General features: G+C 52.7%; 8 protein-coding genes; 4 read left to right on the plus strand and 4 right to left on the minus strand.

Moving 5' to 3' along the window:
- Positions 1–248: 248 nt before the first annotated feature.
- RCC_04410 (related to dnaJ-like proteins) lies at positions 249–1,892 on the minus strand (the record flags this gene model as incomplete). Its single annotated transcript, XM_023769688.1, has 1 exon — positions 249–1,892. One exon carries the CDS (start codon positions 1,890–1,892, stop codon positions 249–251), a length of 1,644 nt encoding a protein of 547 aa, XP_023625456.1.
- A 1,852-nt stretch (positions 1,893–3,744) lies between these two features.
- RCC_04411 (related to transcription regulator SPT7) lies at positions 3,745–7,167 on the minus strand (the record flags this gene model as incomplete). XM_023769689.1 has 3 exons in its annotated part: positions 3,745–4,383; positions 4,440–4,874; positions 4,927–7,167. 3 exons carry the CDS (start codon positions 7,165–7,167, stop codon positions 3,745–3,747), a joined length of 3,315 nt encoding a protein of 1,104 aa, XP_023625457.1.
- A 526-nt stretch (positions 7,168–7,693) lies between these two features.
- On the plus strand, positions 7,694–8,495 carry RCC_04412 (related to VanZ domain protein; the record flags this gene model as incomplete). XM_023769690.1 has 3 exons in its annotated part: positions 7,694–7,727; positions 7,784–7,899; positions 8,001–8,495. 3 exons carry the CDS (start codon positions 7,694–7,696, stop codon positions 8,493–8,495), a joined length of 645 nt encoding a protein of 214 aa, XP_023625458.1.
- A 623-nt stretch (positions 8,496–9,118) lies between these two features.
- RCC_04413 (40S ribosomal protein S26E) lies at positions 9,119–9,641 on the minus strand (the record flags this gene model as incomplete). XM_023769691.1 has 3 exons in its annotated part: positions 9,119–9,251; positions 9,317–9,419; positions 9,491–9,641. The coding sequence occupies 3 exons, from the start codon at positions 9,639–9,641 to the stop codon at positions 9,119–9,121; spliced, it is 387 nt and encodes a 128-aa protein (XP_023625459.1).
- A 316-nt stretch (positions 9,642–9,957) lies between these two features.
- On the plus strand, positions 9,958–12,017 carry RCC_04414 (probable CBS and PB1 domain protein; the record flags this gene model as incomplete). XM_023769692.1 has 2 exons in its annotated part: positions 9,958–10,128; positions 10,182–12,017. 2 exons carry the CDS (start codon positions 9,958–9,960, stop codon positions 12,015–12,017), a joined length of 2,007 nt encoding a protein of 668 aa, XP_023625460.1.
- A 628-nt stretch (positions 12,018–12,645) lies between these two features.
- Positions 12,646–16,107, plus strand: RCC_04415 (probable importin beta-3 subunit; the record flags this gene model as incomplete). XM_023769693.1 has 3 exons in its annotated part: positions 12,646–12,828; positions 12,925–15,842; positions 15,900–16,107. The coding sequence occupies 3 exons, from the start codon at positions 12,646–12,648 to the stop codon at positions 16,105–16,107; spliced, it is 3,309 nt and encodes a 1,102-aa protein (XP_023625461.1).
- Positions 16,108–17,112: 1,005 nt separating this feature from the next.
- On the plus strand, positions 17,113–19,875 carry RCC_04416 (uncharacterized protein; the record flags this gene model as incomplete). XM_023769694.1 has 5 exons in its annotated part: positions 17,113–17,210; positions 17,267–17,498; positions 17,573–17,678; positions 17,739–17,962; positions 18,022–19,875. The coding sequence occupies 5 exons, from the start codon at positions 17,113–17,115 to the stop codon at positions 19,873–19,875; spliced, it is 2,514 nt and encodes an 837-aa protein (XP_023625462.1).
- Positions 19,876–21,839: 1,964 nt separating this feature from the next.
- Positions 21,840–23,115, minus strand: RCC_04417 (uncharacterized protein; the record flags this gene model as incomplete). XM_023769695.1 has 2 exons in its annotated part: positions 21,840–22,999; positions 23,049–23,115. The coding sequence occupies 2 exons, from the start codon at positions 23,113–23,115 to the stop codon at positions 21,840–21,842; spliced, it is 1,227 nt and encodes a 408-aa protein (XP_023625463.1).
- Between the last annotated feature and the right edge of the window lie 1,495 nt (positions 23,116–24,610).

The following is a 24,610-nucleotide window of genomic DNA, read 5'->3' on the forward strand; positions in this document are numbered from 1 at the left end:
TTCGTGTACATTTTCCTCTGGCATAAGGGTTGCAAGCTGCATTTGTCCATGCAATTTCTGGGGATCCTTTCTTGGAAAGTCGGTGGGATGGGAACATGCGCACATGGGTGGAAACCAATGTCTTCGAACGCATGTGGGTATCTCCAAGACAAACTTTTTACGCCTTCGCTATGCAATGCATGGAATCTCGAAACACCGCTGCATATGTCGACAGTCGTTGCCTGAGTCGAGACCAAAAAACAGTGCGACTACCGCTTCCCCTTCCCCTTCTTCCCCTTCCCCCCAACAGCAGATTTAAGCGCAGCATGATTCTTATCCTTAACATGCTGAAAAAGCTTAGTCCTAGAAGCAAAGCTTTCCTTACAAACTTCACACGTCGCGCTTGCATCAGCTGCAGACTGTTCACCCGGTTCTGCCGCCGCCGCAGCTGCCGCAGCTCTTTTCGCTCTCTTCTGTGCTGCCTTTCCCATTTTCGGTTCGACTTTGGTAGTGGGTTCGCTTTCGGAAAGCTCGGTGGAGTTCTCTAGAGCTACGGACTGCATGCGAGCTTGGATTGATTCGATCGGGGCGTAGTCTGAGTCTTCGGATTCTGCGTCTTCGGGAGAGTTGGTGGGTTTATTTTGGGGTACTGGCGTGTTTTCTGCTTCGACTTCTTCCGGAGCAGCACTGCCATTGGTATGCTCGTTGATATCATCATGATCTTGCGTCTCCTCATCTTGACGATGAGAATGGCCGTTCGCAGTTGGATCTGGATCTTGCTCCTCACCATCCACGTCGTCAATCAGTTCGAAATCCTCCTCATCCACGACACCATTCTCTTCATCACTCCCGGGAAGATCGAGATGAGCATTTTCTTTCCGCATCCTGTGCTGAAGAGATCGGACAGCTTTCTGATGCTTCTTACTCTTCTCATGCGCTTGCCACGACTTTTCACTCTTGAAAGTTTTCGAACATGCGACGCACTCAATGACCTCTTCATCAACTTCTTCCTCTTCGCTCTCCTCCAACTCTTCCGGATCTCGGATTTTCGTCCATTCGGGTACTTCATCGTTCATCTTGGCGGCGTTCGCAGCTCTTGCTCTCGCCGCCTGCGCCGCTGTGGCTTCTCGGAGAGTCTTCTGGCGCTCCTCTTCAGTCTGAGTGTTGGGTACATAGCGAGGATCTCGCTTTCGAACAAACGCCACGAGCGATCGCACGGCATCATTGAATTCCTGCTTAGCATCCTTTCTCAATCGTAGGTTTTCCTGCTCCATACGCCTTCGAACGAATCGATCCGGTGCCTCTGACGTTCTGTATCTGTCCTCCCAGGAGAATGACTTGGAAGTGGAGAAGCTCGACCATGCAGCGTAAAAGCTCTTGACAACATCTCCATAATCGTCATCCTTGTGGCCAAATGTAGGATACTCGACTGCATCTCCATTCTCCCATGCAGCGGCCATTTCTTCCTTTGCAAGCTGTTCGAAAGTTTCACGAATGAAGCCGAAGAATCCAGAAGGTGAATCGGTAAACTCCACATTACGATTGAACTTTCTCACAAGTCTTGTGAGATCGTCTGCAGTTGTCACGCCGGACGGAGCAGCGAATGCTCCGGAGTCGTCTTGACGGCCATCGTCGCCGCGCAAGATCGATTGCTCATGGCTATCATACCAACTTCGCTCTTGGGGATCTGAGAGGATTTCATACACGGATTGAATCTCGGCAAAAGTTTTGGTGGCAGACTCTTCATTTCCATAGTTTCTGTCGGGATGTAATTCGAGTGCTTTTCTGCGATATGCTTTCTTGATTTCGTCTTCAGTTGCTTGCTTTTCAATCCCGAGAAGTTCGTAGTAACTGGTCTTCGTCTCGACGTCAGCGGCTCCTCCGCCAGTATTTGCGGATTGACTGGCACCCATGCGTGCGAGTTCTTAGTGAAGCAGATCCGGAGGGTATGTTTTGAGGCGAGAGGTGGACGGAAAGTTTGATGTTTGTCGGCGGAAGGTTTGCCGGACTTGAGTCATCCTTGAAGATCACGTGTCAATAGGAGTGGGCGACGACGAAGTGAAATGCAAATCGAAATGTTGATCGAATGGAACGGAAGAGATACAGCGACATACAAAGGACAGTTGCGTTTATCATTGTGAACTGAGACTTCACTCACACATCCACTTTCGTGAACTTTCGAATTGGTAATATTTCTGGCTATACCGGGGAAGCTCTTCCACCACGCTCAGCTCTACCTCCTAGGCAAGTAATCCGAAGCATAGTCTGTCGCAGAATCCTATCCTCGAAGCGAAGTTTCTACCTCTCCTTGGACCACAAAAAGTTGGTAAGACTCTCACTCACTGCGACCTACACTGTCAATCCAGCCAAAGGCACCAGTCATCGTCTCCTCAAGTCCAGAATCCTAGATCTGGTAGACCTCCCTGAATTAGAGCCTATCGTTCCTGGTATGTGAATCCAAAGTGTCGAAGCCGGGCAATGTAGCATCACCCAGGCCCGTGAGTCTAGTTGTCAAGAAACGGAATATCGCAACATGCAATTTTCTCTATAGCGATGATTACTAGCGGCTTGACAATACCGTTCTGTTGTAAGATTTGCAGAGTCGATGCAAGTAAGACGAATATAGATATGTCTCGCGATTGGTTCGTCGACTCTACGCAACCTATCCACGCAATTCCGAAAGTATCGATTCTCGTGTTCCCAAGTGCAGGCATTATAAGGCGTAGCAGTCGAGAAGCAACCTGCCAAGTTTTCGCAAGGCGAAAGTGTATTGCTGATGCAAAATGTATGAGGATCTCGAGGGATAGTAGGAGATTGGAGAGGGAAGTTGGGAAATTCGAACTGTGGAACAGATGTCCGCAATGAAAAGTAGTGCTTACAGACTAGCGAATGCCGCACATTACTTCTTACTGCAAATCGTGCTGCGCATGGCTACAGGTGAAGAGTAGCCTGACATTCTTGACTGTTTGCCTATTGTTCCTCATGGCTCGCGGCGTCGCCTTCTCTTGTTCGTTCTCCGTGAATAGGTCAGGGTTTCAGATGGGGTATCGACGTGATCTTGACCTTGATGAATCGAAGCTAAAACAATTAGCCGGGACAATCATTCCCCAAGCTTCCATTCATCAGCATAAGGTACTTGCATGCAGCAACAAGAAAAGGGAAAGTCAGCAGGCTGCATGAGATAAGATACATGTAAGATAGTTCCTCGCCACTTTCAAGAAGAACCCGATATGTAAAGATCTACTACAGTCATGTGATGGAAATATGATCATTCACTCCACCCATCATCATCCAGCAGCTATACAATTCACAGCGAACATGCGCCGTCCAATCCTTCATCTCACAAATCCAGGAAGTAAGTAACTTAGCCATAAAAAGCGCCCTCACGTCGCGGACGCAACCAACCAAAAGATAAGATATAAAAAAAAATCCCCTTTCCTCCCTCTCACTCCGGCCGATGCTCAGACTGGGTATAAAAACAACAAAACCCTCCCCCCGCCCCTTGAAAAAAAACGCCTCGCCAATCCCCCGTGCCCTAGTCTGTGTGTGTGTGTGTGTGTGTGTGTGGGTATTTGTAGAAATTCTTTTCCTTGACTGGCCGTCTCCTGGGATGACAAACTATGCTCTCAAATCAATTAAAACTGATATTTCTTCATTGTCGTAAAAATTTCCGCCTCCCCCATGGACATGCAGAAATTTCGGGGCAACTTGGTCGCGATGGGCTTGCTTCCACCCGCACTGCTGCTATGCAAGATCTGGACTGCATCAATTTCCGTTGATACTTTCAGGACTTATCATAGTCGCGCCGTCCTTCTCTGGGTCCATCGCCTCTTGCGGCTCCGGCATTTGCAACCTCAGGGGTTGGATCTTCCCAAGGCCCTTTGATTTCTCGCCGCTCCCACCCTGTTCCTCCATTTTCCTCTTTTTCTTGGCAATTTGCTGCTGTTCTCGCAAAGGCCGCTTTCTAGGACTCGAAATCTTGCCTGTGGGTGGCAGTCTGGGCTTGGGGAATCTCTGTTTTTGAGGCAGATCCTCGTCTTCGACCAAGGGATCGTCATGATTGTTCCTCAGCTTCGCCTTGAAGAAGTCTTGCACTATACCAATTTGGTCCCCAACAGTTTGCACAGTGATGGGGTCGTATGGCGGCGGAGGCTCAAAGATCAGGCCAGTGCTGCTGACAGGACCCTGGTTCTGTGCTTGGTAGTGGCTGTGCATACGATTCTGAAGCAGATGAAGTGGCACGCTTAGCGACTCCAGTCCAAATTCTGCCATCAAGCCCAGCTCGCGGAAGCCGAAGAAGTCCTCGTCCATGTCTTCAGCAAAGTCTCCGCCGACGAATTGATCGCTGCCGTCGTTGAAAGCACCAGCTCCATCCGCACCGGCATGGTCGCCCAAGGCAGGCCGCTGAATGATATTAGCAAGGTACGAATTGAGAAAGTTTGAACGCAAAGTAAGCTTACCAAGAGGTCCGCCAAGTGCGATCTCATCCGTTCGTGGACGACGCCGAGTTTCGTATTGAGTCGCTCCACGTCATCGCGGATGTAAGACTCCAACGCCTCAAKATCCATGCCGTTCTCGTCCAGCGTGTGAAGAACTTGCTCCTCAAATGTGAATMGAGGCGCTGTGGGATCAATCATCGGCTGCTCATTATACAGCTTCAAGCTCGCGCCGACTTTGGCAATGAAGTCCGTGGCAACGTCTGTTATGGTATCCATAGCAGAAGGCTGAAAATCTTCAAACCCAGCATGGTAGAAGATCTTCCCGATGGATCTTTGCAACGCAGCGCGGTTGACCCAGGGCGCCATAAGAGGGCCCTCTTCTGACACAACCACGGCGCCCACATCGTGCTCGACAAAGGGTTCTGGCTCGTACTTTTGGAACTGATTCTGATAGGTCTGTTCACATGTTAGTATCATCACATCTGTGCGATTCCTCGTGCACTCGTACCTGCGCTTGTATTTGCATCTGTTTGACAATGCCAATCTTTGCGCAAACCTTACGTGTATCCTGCATTTGCCGAATGTTGCCTTCGAGTTTCTTGTTCAAGTCGCCTGGATGTGACAAATATCGCCCTTTAGGGTACATGCGCATGTACTCGTCAGTATGCGGCACTGCATTGCCTTCCGAGTCTGTCGTCCATTTCAGCCTGTCGTCCAAATCAGGAATCGCAGACACGGGGTTGTAATAGTCAGGGAGAGTTGAATCTTCATCCYTCTCAATGCCTTCAGCAAGCGTCTCGCCTCCAGCGGAAGGCTCGGTGCCTTCCATCCCTTCTTGCGTGTCCGCATCAATCGATGGCTTGGATGATAGCATTTTCTGTTGCCGGGTCCATCTTCTCATCATGGCTTTGCTGCGGAGCAATGCCGGCTCATCAGCGTTCAGATGCTCCCCTCGAAAGAGACGATTTCTTTCAGCTGCGGCCTGCGCACGGTCCTTCTTCGTCACTTGCTTCCAGGTCTTGAAGTCAGCGTCGTCTTCGTCAAGGTCCACCTCGGTAGTAGGCATGATGGTGTTTCCAACTCCATCCACTTCCATCACGTCTGCCTGACTGCCAGCCGCACCATTGCCGTGAGCCCCATTGACCTGAGGAGTAGCAAAGCCCGGCGGTGGCGGAGTGTTAAACCCTGCTGAATTGACATCAGGTGCATCTGATTCAGCTCGGAGAAATTCGCCTCGCAGGTTGCTGGCCGAAGCATGCAGCGCCGGTTTCTGATCAGGAGCTGGTGTTGTCTTGTCGTCCACGGATGCCAGGGGCGCTTTCCTTGCAGATGACGATACACCCTTCTTGGGTGCTTTGCGACCCCGTGAGGCCATGATGGGCGCATCATCGTCGTCGCTGTCGTCCGCGTCGCCTAGCTGAAGTCGGCGCTCCTCGGCCTCAATTTCAGCGCGGTCTCGAATTACGATTTCCGGTATCAGAGGTGTGATCTTATCTGTTTCGTTGCGCATGTACAGGGCTTTCTTGCGCAGGGGGTGTCCGGGGTCCTGGTTGTACCTCAAGCAGTTCGTCCAAATCAGAGTGATATCGTCGACAAACTCCTTCTTACTCTTGTAAGCGTACTGCTTGAGCTTTTTGATCATCGTGCCGATATCCATCGGTGTTTTGATCACATTGAAGTAATCTGGAGCCTCTCGCTTGCTGACGCGCTGCAAGAACGGTTGCGCGTACTCGGTCATGGCCTTGAGTTCCATGAGCACCTTCTCGGCCGCTTCGTACAGCTCCTCCTGCCCAACTCTGTCTTCGCTAGCCCACTTACTTCGTCCTTTTCTGACTTCCGAAATGAGGGTCCGCAGCTGATTGTCCGAGGCTTTGACCATGTCACGCTTCTTATCGATTCTAGCAATAAGATGTTTGAGGGTCAAACTCGAGGCACCCAGATCAGTGCTGCCCAGAGATCCCTGCGTTGCACCCACAGGAAGTCCAGGGTTGGGAGCGGCAGCGGGAGCATTCGGTCCACCAGATATCTCATCTTCCACTTCGCGATCCAACTCGTCCAATTTCTGCTGCTCAATCATGGCGTCACGGTCGCTCTCCAGGGTGTAAAACATGTTCTGGAAGCTTTGTCGAGCAGCCTCGGCCGCGGCCTTCTTGTCTTGCTCGAGCTGCTTACGTACATCCTCAGAGGTTTGCCCAGATTCAGAGGTGCTTGAAGTACCAGGCCGAGCAGCACCAGTAGCAGCTCCCAGCGGCTTGCCTGGTGGAACTCCAGTACGTACCGGCGTCGACAACCCGGACGCGGTGGATGTGCCGTTGATCTGGCTGGTTTTGCCCTTCGCCTTGAGTGGGCTTTGCTTCTCCACATCCTCCTCATCCTCSTCGTCGTCGTCATCTCCATAATCGTCGTCAATCTGGCGCGCAGCTTTCTTCGGCAGAGCGGTGGTTTTGGCACCTTCTTCCGCGCTGCTTTCGTGCACCACAATATCAGCAACCTTTGAGGACGCGCGTCGCGATACGCTGTGCTTATCCTCGCCGCTGAACAGCACAGCAATGTGTTTCTCAGCAAGCTTCCATCGCGCCTGTAGCGCATCGTGTGTCGGGYCCTCCTCCGGCGGCCCCTCCTCCGGCGCAAGCCCGGGTGCGGAGGAGCCATCACGAGTCATGCTTGGAGCGCGGCGGGCGCTGTTGAGGGCTCCATTGGCGGGACGGTGGAAGCCGTTGACTGCAGGCCGCGAGGGTGTCGAGCTCATCGCCTGCGCGTGGTGCACAGGGTGTGCGCCTCCAGTGCGCCGATCGCCAGGTTCGTGACGGGCTGGGCTGATATGGGTACCATGTGAAAGATCTCGGCGCGCGGAGCACGGTGGTGTGGTTTGGTTGACAATACGTGGTGCGGGGCKGTGGTGGGTGATGAAAAGGCCCCCGGGTCACGACGTGAGGTGTCGCGGGTGAGGTGAGGGCTTGCAGGTGGTCTTGTCTGGACGAGGAGTACCCGTGGACCTCAGAACGTCAAGATTCAAACGTAAATGCGTGTGCAGAATCCGAAGAAAACACCAATTACTCGTAGGCGACGCGGAATTCGATTGCTTATTTAAAATGCTCGTGGAATCGATGTGAAGTCGATGGATGTTTGAGCCTCCTCTCCTACGATCTTTCGTCGCAAGCCTTCACACGGGATATCTCTCTCCAAGCTCCGAGGGCCCCAAGCTTTGCCCAAACACACGCTCCGCGCATTCTGCTGCTTGTTGTGCTGCGCACAGCATGGGATACGATGAATTGATGTCTTCCTTGCACATTCGCWAGCCGATTGCAGGTACGTATACGTCCAATCAGCCCCAACATATCGCTCGCTAACAGAGCCGCTCATAGCTTCCTTTGCTGTTCTGGTCCTCGCTTCGGCGTACTTGGGTCTGTCGACTCAAAAGCTGCCACAATATGGACAAAGCGACAAGGGGCTACATCTGATCACCTTCTTCCTGCTGACAGTAAGTTCCCTGACTTCGGCCAGACGATAGTCCCGGCCTTCGTCGAATACCAAGCTGCATCTCGCTGGCCTTCCCAGCTAACAAATGTGTGTGTCTTGCAGCTTTCCTTCTACTGGATCTTTGAACTACCACGCCGTCGTTGCATTCATCTGACCCTCATAGCCTGCACCGCCGGTCTAGGGATTGGCTCAGAAGTTGTCCAAGGACTACTGCCAAATGGCCGGGATTTCGACCCATTTGACATTCTCGCCAACGTCGTCGGGTCTGCATTATCCCTGTCGCTGTGCTCTTGGTATCATCGACGAATGCTAGAGCGGAAACGCAAGAACAAGCATTACGATATCGTCCCTGGCGATGAGCTGCCTGAGGGGGACGAAGAAAGGGATGTAGAATTGGGCGAAGTCGGTGTTGGGCCGCAGGAGACTGGTGTTGTGCGTGATCAGGCTATTGCCGGGGCGACTACAACGGTTGATGTTACGAGGGAGCTTGACGAATGGGACGAAAACGCCGAGGACTGGGAAGAAGAGGGCGCAGAGAGCACCAAGGTGGTTGCTAGTCTTCCAGTGGAGGATGATACGAAGAAACGGACTGATTGATGTTGACATGATATGGCGGTGGGCATGATGACACGATAACGAATACGATCATACGTCTACCACAGTTGAAGGGTCAGGGTTCCGATATCTTGACTGGCAGATCCGGTCGGAATGGTAGCTTTCTGTCTTCAGCATCGCTTCACATTCTCTGCAATGTATAGACGCCCATCGCAACGTGGATGACAGGCAATTACGACAAACTTCCAACTGGGAACAGCTTTGCCTGTCATCGGCCAATCGAGTCAGGCCTCTCCCACATTGGTCTGGTCTCTAGATGTTCAGAGAGGTCAGGGGAAGAGGTGTGCATCTAAATCGCGTGAGTGTACGTGCTCTTCCACGTGCATGCCATCTTCCCACATTCACACTGCGACATATCCTCGTCCCTTCCACTGAGAATGCCCATGCTTTCAACAGTGTGCTCATGATTCGTGCTTGAACGTGGTTCATTTCGAAGCTATTCGTAACTCCAGTAGACAGACTTCGGCGCCTGCTCTGGCCAGCTGCTGTTCATTCCGACATCTTTTAAGCTGCCCTTAGACARCCGGCTGCAGAACGCCATCACCAAGTCAATGCGTGTCCCTTGAACTCCCGTAACGTGCACCTCGCCGAATCCATGCTCTCCCTTATGCCTGAGCGCCGACACCAGCAGCACCTGGGGCCTTGGCAGCCTGGACTGGGTTCACCTTCTTGCCATCCTTGTTGTATCGCACACGTGGTGGGGGAGCACGGTTGCGACGACCCTCGCGCGATCGGACACTACTCTTCGCATTAGTATATAGGTTCGAGGCCAGGGTATTGCCGTTCATTCGAGGAGGTCGTACCGGACAATCTTTCCGTGGATGGCGCAGGAGACGCAGTACTGAAGCTTCAAGTACATCTTGGGGACGGAGTATTCAGCGAAGACGGAGGCATCCGAGATATCACCTGCAGCACGAATTTCTGTCTTAGCAACTGGTCGACATGCGCAATCAACAATCTGGGAGGGTATTCCGTACGGATGGCAGCCGACTCGACCATGTTGCGGATCGTGAATCTCTTGATGGCCTTGTCCTTGGGTGTGCAGCGCGAGCAGTTTGAGCATCTGATCGGCTTGACGTGGCCACGGCCCTTCTTGTTGCGTCCGTTGGATGCGCGCTTCTTGACCATGATTGCGGTGGGTGGGTGTGCGAGGGTCCGGTTCGAGGTGCGAAGTCGACGTCGTCGTTGAAGGCGGGTGAAATGTTACTAGCAGCGTGCATTTCGGACAGTGGATTTCTTGGCGCGGAAGGTACGCCGACGATCGGTACCTCCTCGGGAGAAGGCACGCTTCACTCCAGGGATTGTTTACTTTACGACTTGACCTCACCGTTGTTCTCCCACTGCGAACGCAAATCGTTCTCGCGCCCTTCCTGCTTGAAAGTCGGGCATCTGGTGAAGCGCTTTTGCTTCTGGATTTTACGCGTCTACTGCTGCTCTCTCCAACATGTCTACCGCCGGCGGGACTCAACGAGGCACGCCCAAGACTGCTCGCCCTCAGATGAGCTTCCCTGAAAGCAGCTCATCCAGCATCCCTCGCCCGAAGCTCGAGTCGACCGTCAGCGATGTCAATTCGTCCTTGATGACTAGCCGTGCGAAACAGTCAAAACGCGATGAGGTACATGCCTGCCGTCCTCCCCTTGCCATCTCGTACTGATTGCATGCATACAGGCCATACGAAGCAAGATAGAAAAGGACCTCAACAAGAAGAGAGGTCCCGCGAACCGATCTCGTCAGACTCGCAAAGCACCGCCTGGGACCGTCCTAGCCCTTCGACCAAACCAAGCTCTGCAGATCAAACCAACCATGACCGTCACGGAGGCCGCGCAATTGATGGCTGCGAAGCGGGAGGATTGTGTACTTGTCACCGACGACGACGACAGGATTGCCGGCATCTTTACCGCGAAGGATCTTGCGTTTCGAGTAGTTGGTGCTGGTCTGAAGGCTCAGAATGTGACCGTTGCCGAGATCATGACGAAGAATCCCCTATGCGCGAAGACAGACACCAGTGGTACCGATGCATTGGACCTTATGGTACGGAAAGGTTTCAGGCATCTGCCTGTCATGGACGAGAATCACGATATATCGGGCATCTTGGATATCACCAAATGCTTCTACGATGCGATGGAGAAATTGGAACGCTCGTACACTTCATCCAAGAAGCTCTACGATGCGTTGGAAGGTGTGCAGGCTGAACTTGGCTCTAGTCAACCCCGGCAGGTTATTGACTATGTCGAGGCTGTGAGACAGCGCATGTCTAGCCCGACACTTGAGTCTGTGTTGAATGGTCTCCCCCCAGTCACCGTCTCCGTCCGAACGAGTGTCAAGGAAGCCGCACAAATGATGAAAGAGAATCACACAACTGCAGTCCTGGTGCAGGATCAGGGCCAAATCACTGGAATCTTCACGTCCAAGGATGTGGTTTTGCGTGTCATCGCAGCCGGTCTCGATCCTGCCAACTGCAGTGTCATTAGAGTCATGACGCCACATCCCGACTTTGCCCCAATGGATATGAGCATACAACAGGCATTGCGGAAGATGCACGATGGGCATTACCTCAACCTACCAGTCATGAACAAAGAGAACGACGAAATCGTAGGAATGGTGGACGTCCTGAAGCTCACATATGCCACTCTCGATCAGATCAACAGCATGTCAACGGGAGACAACGAAGGTCCTGCTTGGAACAAGTTCTGGATGTCAATGGAGGCTGAAACGGAATCTATGATGTCTGGCGACAACAGCCATGCACCTCACACTCCCGATGCTCGCTCACACATGATGTCGCCCGACGCTAGCCACCGTATCAGCCACCTTGAGAGAGGTGAGAGCGTCATGCCAGGTGACTCGGCGTCCCATCTAGGGGCCCACGAAGCTGAGGAAAAGTCCGTGCTCGCTGGAGCTATCGAGGACACGCCGTTTACATTTAAATTCAAAGCACCGAGCGGCCGCATCCACCGTCTCCAAGTTGTAGCGGCGGCAGGCCTATCCGAGCTGATCACAGACGTCGGCGAAAAGCTTGGTAACGAGGCTGAAGGTATCGGTGGCGTTCCGACCTTTGAAAACGGCAAGCTCGGCCACGCCGGGTTTGCGTTGAGCTACATGGACAATGAAGGCGACACTGTCTCCATCACTACCGATCACGATCTTTTAGAGTCCATCACCCTTGCTCGGCGGGCCAACAAGGACAAGGTCGATCTATTCGTCCACGATCCGGAAAAGCCAGCAATGACGGCCACCGTCGATCCGCAGCCCGCGATTCTGCCTCCGATCCAACCTCCAGAGTCAATTCGTCGCCGCAAGCAGTATTCCGACTCGGAGGAGGAGGAAGAGGAAGCGCAAAGCAGTGTTCGCCGAAGAGAGCGAAAGGCCGCGTCGGCTCAGCCTCCACAGCAGGCGGAGCAGTTGATTCCTGGCGTACCAAACGAACTACTCCTACCAGGTGCGATTGCTGCTCTTGGTGCTGTGGCAGTCATCACATTCGTGGTCGGCCGATCAAGTAGATGAGCTAATTGCTTGCTCTGGAAATTTGCATCTGCCTTTGTGTTGTGTCGTTTTGAGCATTTGGAGGAACCTTTAGTCTTGGTTCACCTCGCCGCATCTTTTCACTGCCAGTCTTAACACGAATACCACTCTGCCTTTATATCTGATTCATGCTCTCGAGCGGTGTGGGGCCGCAGAACCTGAAGCAAGGGAGCGAAGCGTTGCTAGACAACCTAGATTGTGAAGAATGATGAATAGACCACCGTGTTCCCAACTTGAACCTGAATTGCATTTTCACATGCTTCCTTTCTACATTTTCATGAACTGTCCTACTATTCTCACCGTTCCGTTGCGCAGTTGTAAAGTACTGCTTGTTGCTTGGTCCTGATCGTCATTCGCTCACACTGAAGTGGCTCGTKCACCGGACGGAACCCTGGCYTCTTGAAATAAATTGTTGTCCCCTCCATCGACAGACACGCGCCCAGCCTTTTTATCCTCATCACAGCACGCAACACCACCGACACCTGCCCAAGGCACCTCACCGACGAGCACGACATAGTCTGCGTCTAGAAACGCGAGTCTCGCCGCATGGGCAGGCAGTGGGCAGGAATATCAACATTTCATACTAGAAGCTAAGGCCTCTCCCCACACTATGGCCAGCATCCCGACCGAAGTACACAATGCTCTCGCGCAACTCCTGGGCGGGCTGCAGTCCACAGACAACGCCATACGAGGTACTGCGGAAGAGCAGCTGAACACAGAATGGGTCGCGCAGCGGCCCGACCTGCTGCTCATGGGTCTGGGCGAGCAGATGGCAGGCTCCACCGATGATGGGGTGAGTGAGAAAACGATCGTCTGAAGTTCAAGATGAAGCCCTTTGAGGCTTCACCCTTCATTGCTTGGGATCGAAATCTGACGCCTCCACTCTCAGACGCGCTCGTTCGCTGCCGTCATCTTCCGCCGCATAGCCACACGCACCACCAAGGCTGCGTCTGGCGACAACAAGGAGATTTTTCTCCAGCTCGACATCCCTACCCAGGTTGCTGTTCGTAGCAAGCTGCTCGAATGCTACGCCCGCGAGACGTCGAAGCCTGTTCGTTCCAAGATCGCCGACGCCGTAGCTGAGATCGCACGCCAATACACCGACGAATTCATCTACAATGCGGACCGCACGCGCGATACTTGGCCTGACCTGCTCAGTGGTCTCTACCAAGCTAGTCAGTCGCCAGATCCCGCCCTGCGCGAGTCGGCGTTCCGCATCTTCGAGACGACGCCTGGCATCATCGAGAAGCAACATGAGGAAGTCATAACTGCTGTTTTCCAGAAAGRCATCAAGGACGACGACATGCACGTGCGGATCGCTACCATGACCGCCTTCTCCTCCTTCTTCCAGTCGCTCACTAAGAAGTCGCAAACCAAGTACTACGGCCTCGTACCTGACATCCTTGGAGTGCTTGTGCCGTTGAAGGAGGCTCGCGAGTCGGAAATGCTGACCAAGGCGCTAATGGCGGTGATTGAGCTCGCGGAAGTTGCTTCGAAAGCATTCAAGGGCGTGTTCGGCCCTCTTGTCACCATCACCGTGGAGATGATTGCGGACAAGGAGTTGGATGATCAGGCGCGTCAGAACGCTCTGGAACTAATGGCCACCTTTGCCGACTACAATCCGAAGATGTGCAAGCAGGACAAGAATTACATCGACTCTATGGTAACCCAGTGTCTTTCTATGATGACCGACGTTGGCGCAGACGATCCAGACGCCGAAGAGTGGAATGCTCAGGAGGACGTGGACTTTGACGAGAGCGACTCAAACCACGTTGCTGGAGAGCAGACCATGGATCGGCTTGCCAACAAGATCGGTGGTAAGGATTTACTTCCCCCGACATTCACCTGGCTGCCGAGAATGTTACAATCGGGGTCGTGGAACGATAAGCACGCTGCGCTGATGTGCATTTCTGCCATTTCGGAAGGATGCGCTGAGATTATGGAGAACGAGCTGGACCAGGTCTTGAGCCTCCTCATGCCTACATTACGTGATGTACACCCACGAGTTCGATGGGCTGCTTGCAACGCACTGGGACAGATGAGCACTGATTTCAAGGGTACCATGCAGACCAAGTACCACGCTCTGGTCTTGMCAGCGCTCATCGAGACTTTGGCTGCCCCTGAGCCGCGAGTGCAGTCGCATGCGGCTGCGGCACTGGTCAACTTCTGCGAGGAGGCTGAAAAGGAGATTTTGGAACCATACCTGGACCGACTACWCACGAACCTAATGCAGTTGCTACGTAACGAGAAACGATTCGTCCAGGAACAGGCGCTGTCGACCATCGCAACCGTTGCTGACTCTGCCGAGAGCACTTTCGGCAAGTGGTACCCAGAGCTCATGCCGGCCTTGTTCTCTGTCCTGCAGGAGCCAAATGACCGTGACAAGAGACTGCTACGAGCAAAGGCGATGGAGTGTGCCACACTCATCGCTCTGGCAGTCGGTAAGGAACGAATGCAAAAGGATGCGCTTGACCTCGTTCAGCTCCTCGCCAATGTCCAGGCCGGCATTGTCGATGAAGATGATCCGCAGGAGAGCTATCTCTTGCACTGCTGGGGCAGAATGTGCCGCGTTCTCGGCCAGGACTTTGTCCCCTACCTCGAGACTGTTATGCCACCTTTGATGAAGCTCGCTCAGGCCAAAGCCGATATCCARCTGCTGGACGATGAGGAGAACGTGGCCCAAATTGAGCAGGAAGAGGGCTGGGAACTTGTTCCTCTGAAGGGCAAATACATTGGTATCAAGACCAGCACACTCGATGACAAGTTCATGGCCATTGAACTCATCACCGTCTACGCTCAGAACTTGGAGGCCGGATTCGCGCCATATGTCATCGACATCATGGACAAGGTCGCAATCCCAGGACTTGCATTCTTCTTTCACGACCCCGTCCGTGTCGCATCTGCAAAGGCCGTTCCGCAACTTCTCAACGCATACAAGGTCGCCTATGGTGTCAGCTCGCAACAGTACCTCACCTTGTGGAAAGGCACGATCGAGAAAGTCCTCGAAGTGCTCGAGACCGAGCCCGCAATTGAGACCCTGGCTGAAATGTACCAGTGCTTCTACGAGTCCGTGGAAGTCTCGGGCAAGGACTGCCTCTCGAATGATCACATGGGCACTTTTATCACCTCGGCTGAGAGTGTACTCAAGGATTRCCAGCAGCGTGTCGCAGAGCGAGCAGAGGAGGCCGCCGAACGCGAAGAGGGCGAGGAGCCTGGCGAGGAGTGGGAGTTTGCCGTTGAAGACGATCAAACTCTGCTCTCTGACATGAACAAGGCATTCCACACAATCTTCAAGCACCAAGGCCAGACATTCCTTCCGCACTGGGAGCGTCTGCTCAATTACTACGACCTCTTTGTGTCCAACCAAGATCCTACTCAACGCCAATGGGCGCTCTGCATTCTCGATGATGTGCTAGAATTCTGCGGACCAGCGTCGTGGAATTATTACTCCCATATCGCTCAGCCTCTTGTTACCGGCATGCGAGACGACCAAGCAGCGAACCGCCAAGCTGCATGCTACGGAGTCGGTGTTGCGGCACACAAGGGAGGTCAGCAGTGGGCCGAATTCGCCGCCGGCAGCTTGCCCATGCTGTTTGATGTCACACAGCGGCCAAACGCGAGGAGCGATGACGATGCATTTGCAACCGAGAATGCGTGTGCTGCCATTGCCAAGGTTCTGCACTTCAACAACCAAAAGGTGCAGAACATTCCCGAGATTGTGGCCGCATGGGTTGAGACTTTGCCAGTAGTCAACGACGAGGAGGCAGCGCCGTTCGCCTACTCCTTCTTGGCGCAACTGATCGATGAGTGAGTTATCATGCAATCATTCTGCTTCCGTAAATCATTACTGACATGTGAGTACAGACAAGCTCCTGCCGTCATGACCAAAGCAGCACAATGTTTTACGTACATTGCGCAGGCTCTTGAAGCCGAGACATTGCAGGGGCAAATGGCTCAGCGGATAGTCGGGGCTGGCAGCAAACTTATACGTACTGCCGGGCTCGATTCGACTCAGCTTTTGGCTGGACTGCCTCCTGAGACGCAAAACACCGTACGAACGATGTTTGGGTAGGTGTGGATGATACGGTCGGTGGTTTTTGGAGCGTTGCAGGGCACTTGCAGGAGTCAATGTCATGATGAGCATGCGCTCGCTGGAGTATTCGCATTCTAGAGTCGTATGGGTGGAGGTGGGAGGATGATAAATAATGTCATGCACGAAACGATTCTTCATGGGTTCTCGCAATCAATGCGGCATTGATATGTTGTTTAGTGTGGCCCATCACACATGGCATTGCCGAYGACAAACTGGTTGTGATTTACATGTAGCTTGAGAAAGCCGGGGTTCCTTCCTCCCTTCTACTTTCCGGCTGTGCTGTGGCCCCACGCGACATGCACGAGGATGATCACGGCATGCTCGTTGTAACCTTGTATGTACACCCAAGACCGTTCTCTTGAGTCTTGACGGTCCGTTCTAAAAACCACGGTCCGGGGGTACCTCAGCAAGAAAGAGTCTTTCGCGGAAGCCGGGAGTGATAAGCTCCACAAGGCGGGAGCTTATTTTTCAATCATCCTCCGTCATCATGCCTCCAACCTCCTCCTAAGCTGCATACACGCGCGACATGCTTCCCGAGAGTGCATGAATGCAGACCGCTTCAAGAGACTCCAGGACTCCGGGCCTTTCACGATGACCATTCTCAAGGCTGTGTCCGCGAGTGGCAAAAATGAGGGCACACACGGTCTTCGTGATCGACAGGTCCATCGATGCAGTAGCCCGCATGCCCAGAGATCCTCCGCGATTCTCCTTCCTGTCCGAGCGAAGCGCGAGCGGTGGTTATTCCCAACGAGATGATGGCGTGGCATCCCCATGATAGCGCGATGCTACCTAGGTAAGGCTTGGTCCGGCAAAGAAAATGTAGGCGGTACCTACTTGCCTATCTATGGGAGTACGAAAGGTAAACTTATAGCCGCCCATCTCCGCTCTTCCACGTCTCTGTTGTGAATTCCCAATTCGCATGTAGGATTACACAGTGTCTAAAGACAGCAACCACTTTTCAAAAAAAGACTGTCTGTCGCTAGGATGAAGGACCTCATCCTTCTGGGTTCGCTGCTTGCCGGCATTGTTCATGCTTCGCCACCACAATATCCTTCCAAGTACAAGAGTCAAACATATGTGTTGTAAGTGGCGGTGAATATGCTATCCGAGACGAGATTTGCTAACACTCCCGTGCAAGAACGAAGCCGAGTGTGTACACTCCAGCGCAGCCCACGGCATCTTTACCGCCTGCATGGCATGGAAGCAACGTTACGACAACTATCACAGCCACTACGATCACGACCTTGACTTCCACTGCGTCGTATGGAACTCCATCAATTCCTTCAACTTATCCGAGCGGATCACCAAGTTCCAGTACTGTGGTTCCCGGCAATGCTTGTGCCAGCATTCGTGAGCTTGCATTGTCCTCTGTGTGTTCGAATAATCCATCTCTAGAAGATTACGGTTCATCGCTGGTTTCGAGCTCTCGCTGATGGGCTCTTAGATTGGCTCTGCTATACCAGATGCGACCCCGACGGCTACAGCAACGGTGCCAGCCAAGCTTGCATATGAATGCATCAACAGTGTCCCATTCAACGCCTCCGCAGCGGGTAAGCAACTCATGTTTTCTGCACAATCATTCATGATGGAAAGCTGATCGGATCGCTCAGTCGCGCTCATGGACTCGATCAGACCTTACCTAAACTGGCAAACTACCATCCAATACATCAAGGACCCTCCAGCTGAATATGCCGAAAAGGTACAAGAGCCTTACGACTTCGCCTCCGAGTACGAGAGGATCTACGAGCAGGCTAAAAGCGGCTCTTATGTTAACGAGTACGCCTTTGGCTACGAGCTCTACCGTGCTTTCCAGAGGACTCATGATGGTCACTTTGTGAGTATACCAGGATGTGTCTGATTTCGATTTTGTTAACCTTGGTTCGTTCACTTTAGGTAATATACCCGGACAGCGTACAGGGAATCTTCTCATTCGGAAGAACTACCCCCCTTGTCTCGGTCTCGATTGATGGAAAGAGCATACCAGAGGTCTATCTCTATTCCGATATTATGGCTGCAACTGTGGGCAATGCCACATTCGAGCCATCTCCAATTACACTCATTGACGGCCGCGACTCCACCGAATACCTCCTCGAATGGTCTCAGTATGGCAGTCTGCAAGATCGCGACGCTCTATGGAACAACATGTTCTATCTGCTGCAGACTGTATCGCTGGGCTCTGCCGGTTCCGGTATGGGCACGTTCTCCGGAGGTGGCAGAGGACGCTGGATCTACCCAGGTCCGGATACGACCTTGACCTTTAAAAATGGATCTTCCATTACCAACGAGAACTTTGCGCGAGTTCTTGTGCCTTTCGACAACATCACGAGCGGCGCTGACATCTATTCGGAGTACTTCACTCCTGAGGAGATCAACTCGGCACTTGAGCTTGCTACATCGTCGTCATCCTCCATGACCTCTGCAACAGCCACATCGACCAGCTCTACTACAAGCTCGTCTACCGCCACGTCAATTCCAGCTCCGGGCTTCCCATCTCCCATCGCACGTACAGGCAACAATCTCAACTCTGGCTATTTCTTAGAGGGCGAAGGTTACGACGACGTGGCCGTTCTTTCGCTCGCTTCTTTCGGCCAATCGACTCCAGATCCCGGTGATTTCCAAGCCGTCAACACCTATCTGATCGACCAAGCTGTTGCGAATAACAAGACAAAGTTGATTCTTGATCTGTCGGCCAACGGTGGTGGAATCATTCTGCAGGGCTATGACCTCTTCAAATTACTCTTCCCATCCAAGCTGCCATACGGTGCCACTCGCTTCCGTGCACACGAAGCATTCGACTACATTGGACAGGAGAGCAGCTACTTCAGCGGGCTAGTGCCAAGAGAWCTCAAAGCAAACGAATCGACTCGCGCAATTGTCAGCTCATTCGCCAATTACCGGACCGATGTGGATGTCAACTACGAGAACTTTGACTCGTGGGCCGACAAGTACGGGCCTGAGCATCTCCTCAGCACCCCGGGAGACGATAACTTCACAAACATCATTCGATGGAACATGAGCGATGTCTTGACTCCCGAGAACTCTGGTGGAATTTACATCTCGGGCTACAACAATCGCACCAACATCACTCAGCAACCGTTCGCCGCTGAAAACATTGTGATTGTGACCGATGGCTACTGCGCGTCCACATGCACTATCTTCAGCGAGCTGATGAAGCAGCAAGCGGGTGTAAAGAGCATCGCCCTTGGAGGACGACCCAATACCGATATCATCCAGGCGATTGGAGGCGTAAAGGGAACTAACAGCTTCCCCATGGACTTCATCCTCTCAACCGTACTGGTCCCTTTCACGTACGAGTACATTCACTCGCGAGAATTCTACCAGAACACTGAGCTTGGAAAGTACACCGACCTAGTATTGTCGCGAACCATCAGCTCAGTGACCAACGCCAGGGACGGCTATCGCGAGGGCGATGAAGAGAATGTGCCTTTACAATTTGTGTACGAAAAGGCCGACTGCAGAATCTACTACACCCCAGCTATGGCTGTCGATCAAGTGGCAGCATGGAAGACATATGCGGATGCCGCTTTCAATGGTGTGGAACACTGTGTGGCTGGAAGCTTGATGTCCCCTGGAGGATATGGCAATGACAAGCGCGGCTTGCGTACCGCCAAGCCGCATGCGGTGCGGAGATCACTGGATCTTTCGGTGCACCACGATGCCATGTCGAACGTGTGGACTGGGAGGGGCGGAATTACTGTGGGAGGCGATTCGGTTATGATCCCGTAGATGGGAGGGTAGCTCGTGAAGACATCGAGGATGATAGACGAGCCTACCTGAGATATTTAATGTATTCATGTCGAAGATCAGTTCCAATAGTGTTCTGCCAGATTTATGACAACCAAGACTCGCCTGATATTTTCAAAGAAGCGGTATAGACGATGTCAAATTATTCGGACGCCCCTGGTTTTGATACGAAATTAGCAAAGACCAAGAGAAGTGAAGGTCATCGTCTTACATGGCAGTCAGTACGATGAGCTCTCTACAGACTCCCCTCGAGACTCCCTTTCTTTGTGTCCACAGCCTCCTGTCCCCGAGTGTAGACGCCAATCCTCGATAATTCACTACCCCAACCCTAACCCTAGTCTCGCCATGTGCGCTCCACCACAAGGCCAGCTTACAAGGCAGTCAACTCCGTCGTCTCAACGATACAAACAATGATAAGCAAACAGCCTGTCATACTATCTACCGCTAGATAGTATTATAGCGAAATATCACACATGATGAAATTACCGAGACGCGTCGCGATTATTTTGCGAGGGAGAGGCAAACAAGGTCGGCAGCCGCGGGAATGACGGAGAGGTCAAGAATCGGCTATATCGCGAGGGGGGAAAGAACATATAAGGCTCATGTCCCCCAAACAAGATAAGACCAGGCCAGAGGCGTAGAGCAGACGAAATATTCAAGATTGTTCTGTTGCCGGCGGTGTTTACACTCATCAATCCTCGGAAACGAAACCACTTCTAGCTCGACCGCATCACCCGTCCCATCCGAAGCATACATACACAGCAACTCATCGCAGATTACTGGACGCGTTACACAAGCAATCATCATGGCTTCAGCAGCGGATCGAAATTACGGGACAACAACAGGAACCGGACAGAATGGAACGATTAGTAGACCCGCGGATGAAGAGACTGCAGGACTACTACTACTACAAGGCAAACCAGAACAACAAGGCAGTCTTAGCGCTCGTCTGCACCAGCACTTTACGATTAATGTGAGCAGCACAAGGGGAGATGTCGCTTTGCTGTTTTGTTATGTTATCACTGGACTCTTGGATAGCTCTAGCGTTGCGACGTTTGGATCGTTCGCTAGTATGCAAACTGGTAAGGAAGCAAGAAGAAGAAGAAGTTCCCGCAGCTTCATCTGTTGTCTACCTCATGGCCAAATAATAACTAAACATGCCCGTAATAGGAAACTCCGTGTATGTCGGCGTGGGAATCATAGCTCCCAGAGAGAATGATCGATGGCTCCGAGCTCTGGTATCCATTCTAAGCTTCTTACTAGGCAGCTTCATCTTTGCGAGATACCATCGATACTTCTCCGCGAAGAAACGATGGGTGATTGTCTCATCGTACATCATTCAGCTTGCCATGGTGACGGGAGCAGCGGTGATGGTAACTTTAGGACCAGCGATAACCCCCAAGAGTCCCATATCCGTGTGGATACTGGTACCTATTGCGCTCTTGGCATTCCAATCTGCGGGTCAAGCAGTCATTAGCCGCGTGTTGAAGTATAACAGCCTCACGAKCGTGGTGCTGACAAGCTTATATTGCGATTTGGCTTCCGATGGGAAATTGTTTGCTCCGCTGAAGGATAATGCGGAAAGGAATAGGAGGATTTTGGCACCTACTCTTCTTATTATTGGAGCTATGTTTGGGGGATTGTGGGCACACAGCGAGATTGGCGTGGCGGGTGCTCTGTGGACAGCGGTGGTTCTAAAATTCTGCGTTGTGGTGGCGTGGTGCTTTTGGGCGTCGGAGAAAGAACGGGCATGAACAGATTCATGGATGTAACGACAGAGGACCAGCTTAACTAGGAAGGAAAGGCTTAACAGGACGCGCAAAAGACACTTTCATTGATTCCCACAAGAACTTTCGAAACAACACATCGGCGTCGCCGCCGCGAGATAGACATCGCATCTGTATCAACCGTGCACCTCAACCACAATCTTTCCACATTGACCATGTTCAACGGCCTCCGAACAGACGTTTGAAGAATGAGTCCGCCTCAGTATCATAGGCGTGATAGCGTTCCGTTCCTCCATGTTCATACGCAGTCGTGGGCGGGTAAGCGTACGGAGTGTTGATAGCGTACGGTACCAGTGATGGAGCTGTAGTGATTGTTCCAAACCCAGATGATGGGGTGTAGGTAGTGGTTGTCAACGTCGTGGAATCTGGAATGATGGTCGGAAAGGTCTCGAGATTAGTCACCGTCGATGTGGTAGATCCCGTTCCTGGAAGCCTGGTTTCGCTATTGAAGGTAGGACTGAAAGTGTCCGAGGCCGAGGGGGTGACGGGAGAACCTTCAGTGGTGTTTGCATAAGTCGTCGTGATTGAAGTCGACGTGTTTGAGAGTCCAGATGTGTAATCCGAGCCGACGGGAGTTGCTGCTGGAATAGTAGAGTTCCCTGCCGTCACTGGAGAGCCTTCTCTGCTACCCGTGGATGAAGTGACACCAGTGCTCAGTGTGATAGAGTACGAATATCCTACAGGTGCGGTGCCAGTAGGGAAGATAGAAGTGCGCGATGTGGTGTTCCTGGATGTAGTAACAGGAGAGACGGGCGTCGAGCCGGTGCCGTAGATAGTACTCGATGGCGAGGAGTATGTTCCGTTCCTTGTGGCACTACTGAAAGAAACAGATGGAGTCGAAATGGCTGGGACCGTCACATAGCTAGTGGACGTTAAAGTGAGGGTGGAAGTCGAATTGGTGGACAGTGGAGCGGTTCCGGTCGACCCACCCGTGACGGGACTACCAAGCGAAGATCCAGACGGGACAGGAGTGGTGTACGTCGTCAACGATAAGCCGCTTGAGTTCGTATACACCGAGGATTGCGGGACTGAAGTCGGGTATGTGCTGGTAGTGAGTGGAAGAGACGTCGTGGTGGTGGCGCCCGTGGCGTACGGCACAGAGGAGGTGTTGGAGAAGCCTACGGGTGAACCCAAGCTAGAGTTCGCAGATGGAGTGACAAAGCTGATAGACACAGAGGATGCAGTGGAAAGGTAGACAGTCGTGGTGAGGGCGCTTCCAGTTGCGAAGCTACTTGGGTAGCCGTATGCTGGAGCTGGAGGAAGACCATACGATGGAGGGCCGTATGAGCCCAAAGTGTACGTCTGAGCAGCACGAGGCCCTGATTGTTATCAGTATTGTTCGGCGGAGGTGAATAGCACTGTACGTACCAATGACTGGGCCAGCCCAACCCACAGCAAGTAGCGCAGCAACTGGCGGGATGATTGTCGCCTTCATCTTGACTTTTGCTGAATGGTCGGAAGTGGCAAAGAAAGAGCGAGTGTAAAACTTCCAGAAGTACTCAAGTACACGAGAGTGGCTGGACGGGGATAATCTTTCGAGAGAAAGAGTGAGAAGGACGCCGAGCAGAAGACCAGCATCAGCAGACTCAGACGTTTTATAAGTCGCCAATATGTGCCGCCGGGTTCCTTGCTGGTCCACCTTGTAGTTACACGGTGGCATACAGACCGCAGTTCCCCATAGGCACATCCGATCCACGCGTCCTGGCACACGACTCAGACCAGAAGCGGCCACAAAGTAAACCTCTCACAGTCATCACATGCGATTCCCGCGCGGAAGCCCATCCTTAGTCACCTCTACCGGCATGAAATCTTGTCTCGTTTGTAAACAAGGGATACCGGACCAGGGAGATTGTAAGCCACTGCGTTTGACATCGCACACGACGACGGAAAGAGGAACTTTGAGGCTTAGCCCCACCCAATTGCGACACATATCGAGATGAGTACCTCTCAAGTACGAACTACTCGCCCTTGCCTGCTCCTCTCAGTCGCAGTGGCTGCGGTCCCTGCGAGGCCGATACCTCCTGGTTCTCGCAGTTGACTCCGTTGCATTGAGTGGCAACCATTGCCAGTCTAAGGCGCGAATAAACCCTGCTGTTTGCAAAAAGAGCTTTTCCAGAGATTGGTCTTTCCAAGGTAGGCAGCCGATGGCAATGTACCACAAAAGACACGACCATACACGCCCGTGGTATCTACCGCGCTCTTGACGGAACCAGGTCGACCAGACTCATCATGTCATACCAACAGGTCTGGCCACACCTTGCCGTGACTCAAATTCGACTCCCTTCTCGAGTGGTGATGTGAAGTGAAGTTGTGATGGATCTGCGGTAACACCGTGGAGGGCCGGTACCGCTCTCCCGGTCAGATGCGACGCACAAAACCCTTTGCGCATGTCAAGCGTTTGCTCGCTATTCCAGATTTTGCGGGCGGTAGCATGTGAGGGTTTTGACAGCTGAAACCCACGGGTAGATACATATCTCTGCGTAGCCTTTTCTGATGGCAATAGTTCCGCGAGGTCGCGGCCAGTGGCCCTCCACAATAAGACCCGCGGCAGGCGATGGTGACGACGCACTTGATGTTCTTGACTGGATACAGATTCTGGAGACGCGTTCTGAGGCATGCAAGGTGAAAGTCCGATAGGCCTTGCTGCAGGCACGGTGTAACGTGAAAACGCAGTGTAACCAGTGACTGCACAGCCGGTCAACTCTAAGCTGCCCAAGCTTTCCCATCTTGAGCACGGGTGATTCGGACGTGCTAGCCGGAACGCAGGTTCGCGCCCGCATATGCAAAGACTCGACGTTGTGTTTGCGTGTGACATGCCTCATGCTCGATCTGTGTTCGTTTGTACACCTTGTCGATTGCCACATAATGACACCTCCAGTTTCACGCGAGGGCTTGTAGCGCCAATCCCAACTTGGTCTGTCTGTACATGT

Source organism: Ramularia collo-cygni, assembly GCF_900074925.1.
Source record: "Ramularia collo-cygni strain URUG2 genome assembly, contig: RCC_scaffold06, whole genome shotgun sequence".
Lineage (NCBI taxonomy): Eukaryota > Fungi > Ascomycota > Dothideomycetes > Mycosphaerellales > Mycosphaerellaceae > Ramularia > Ramularia collo-cygni.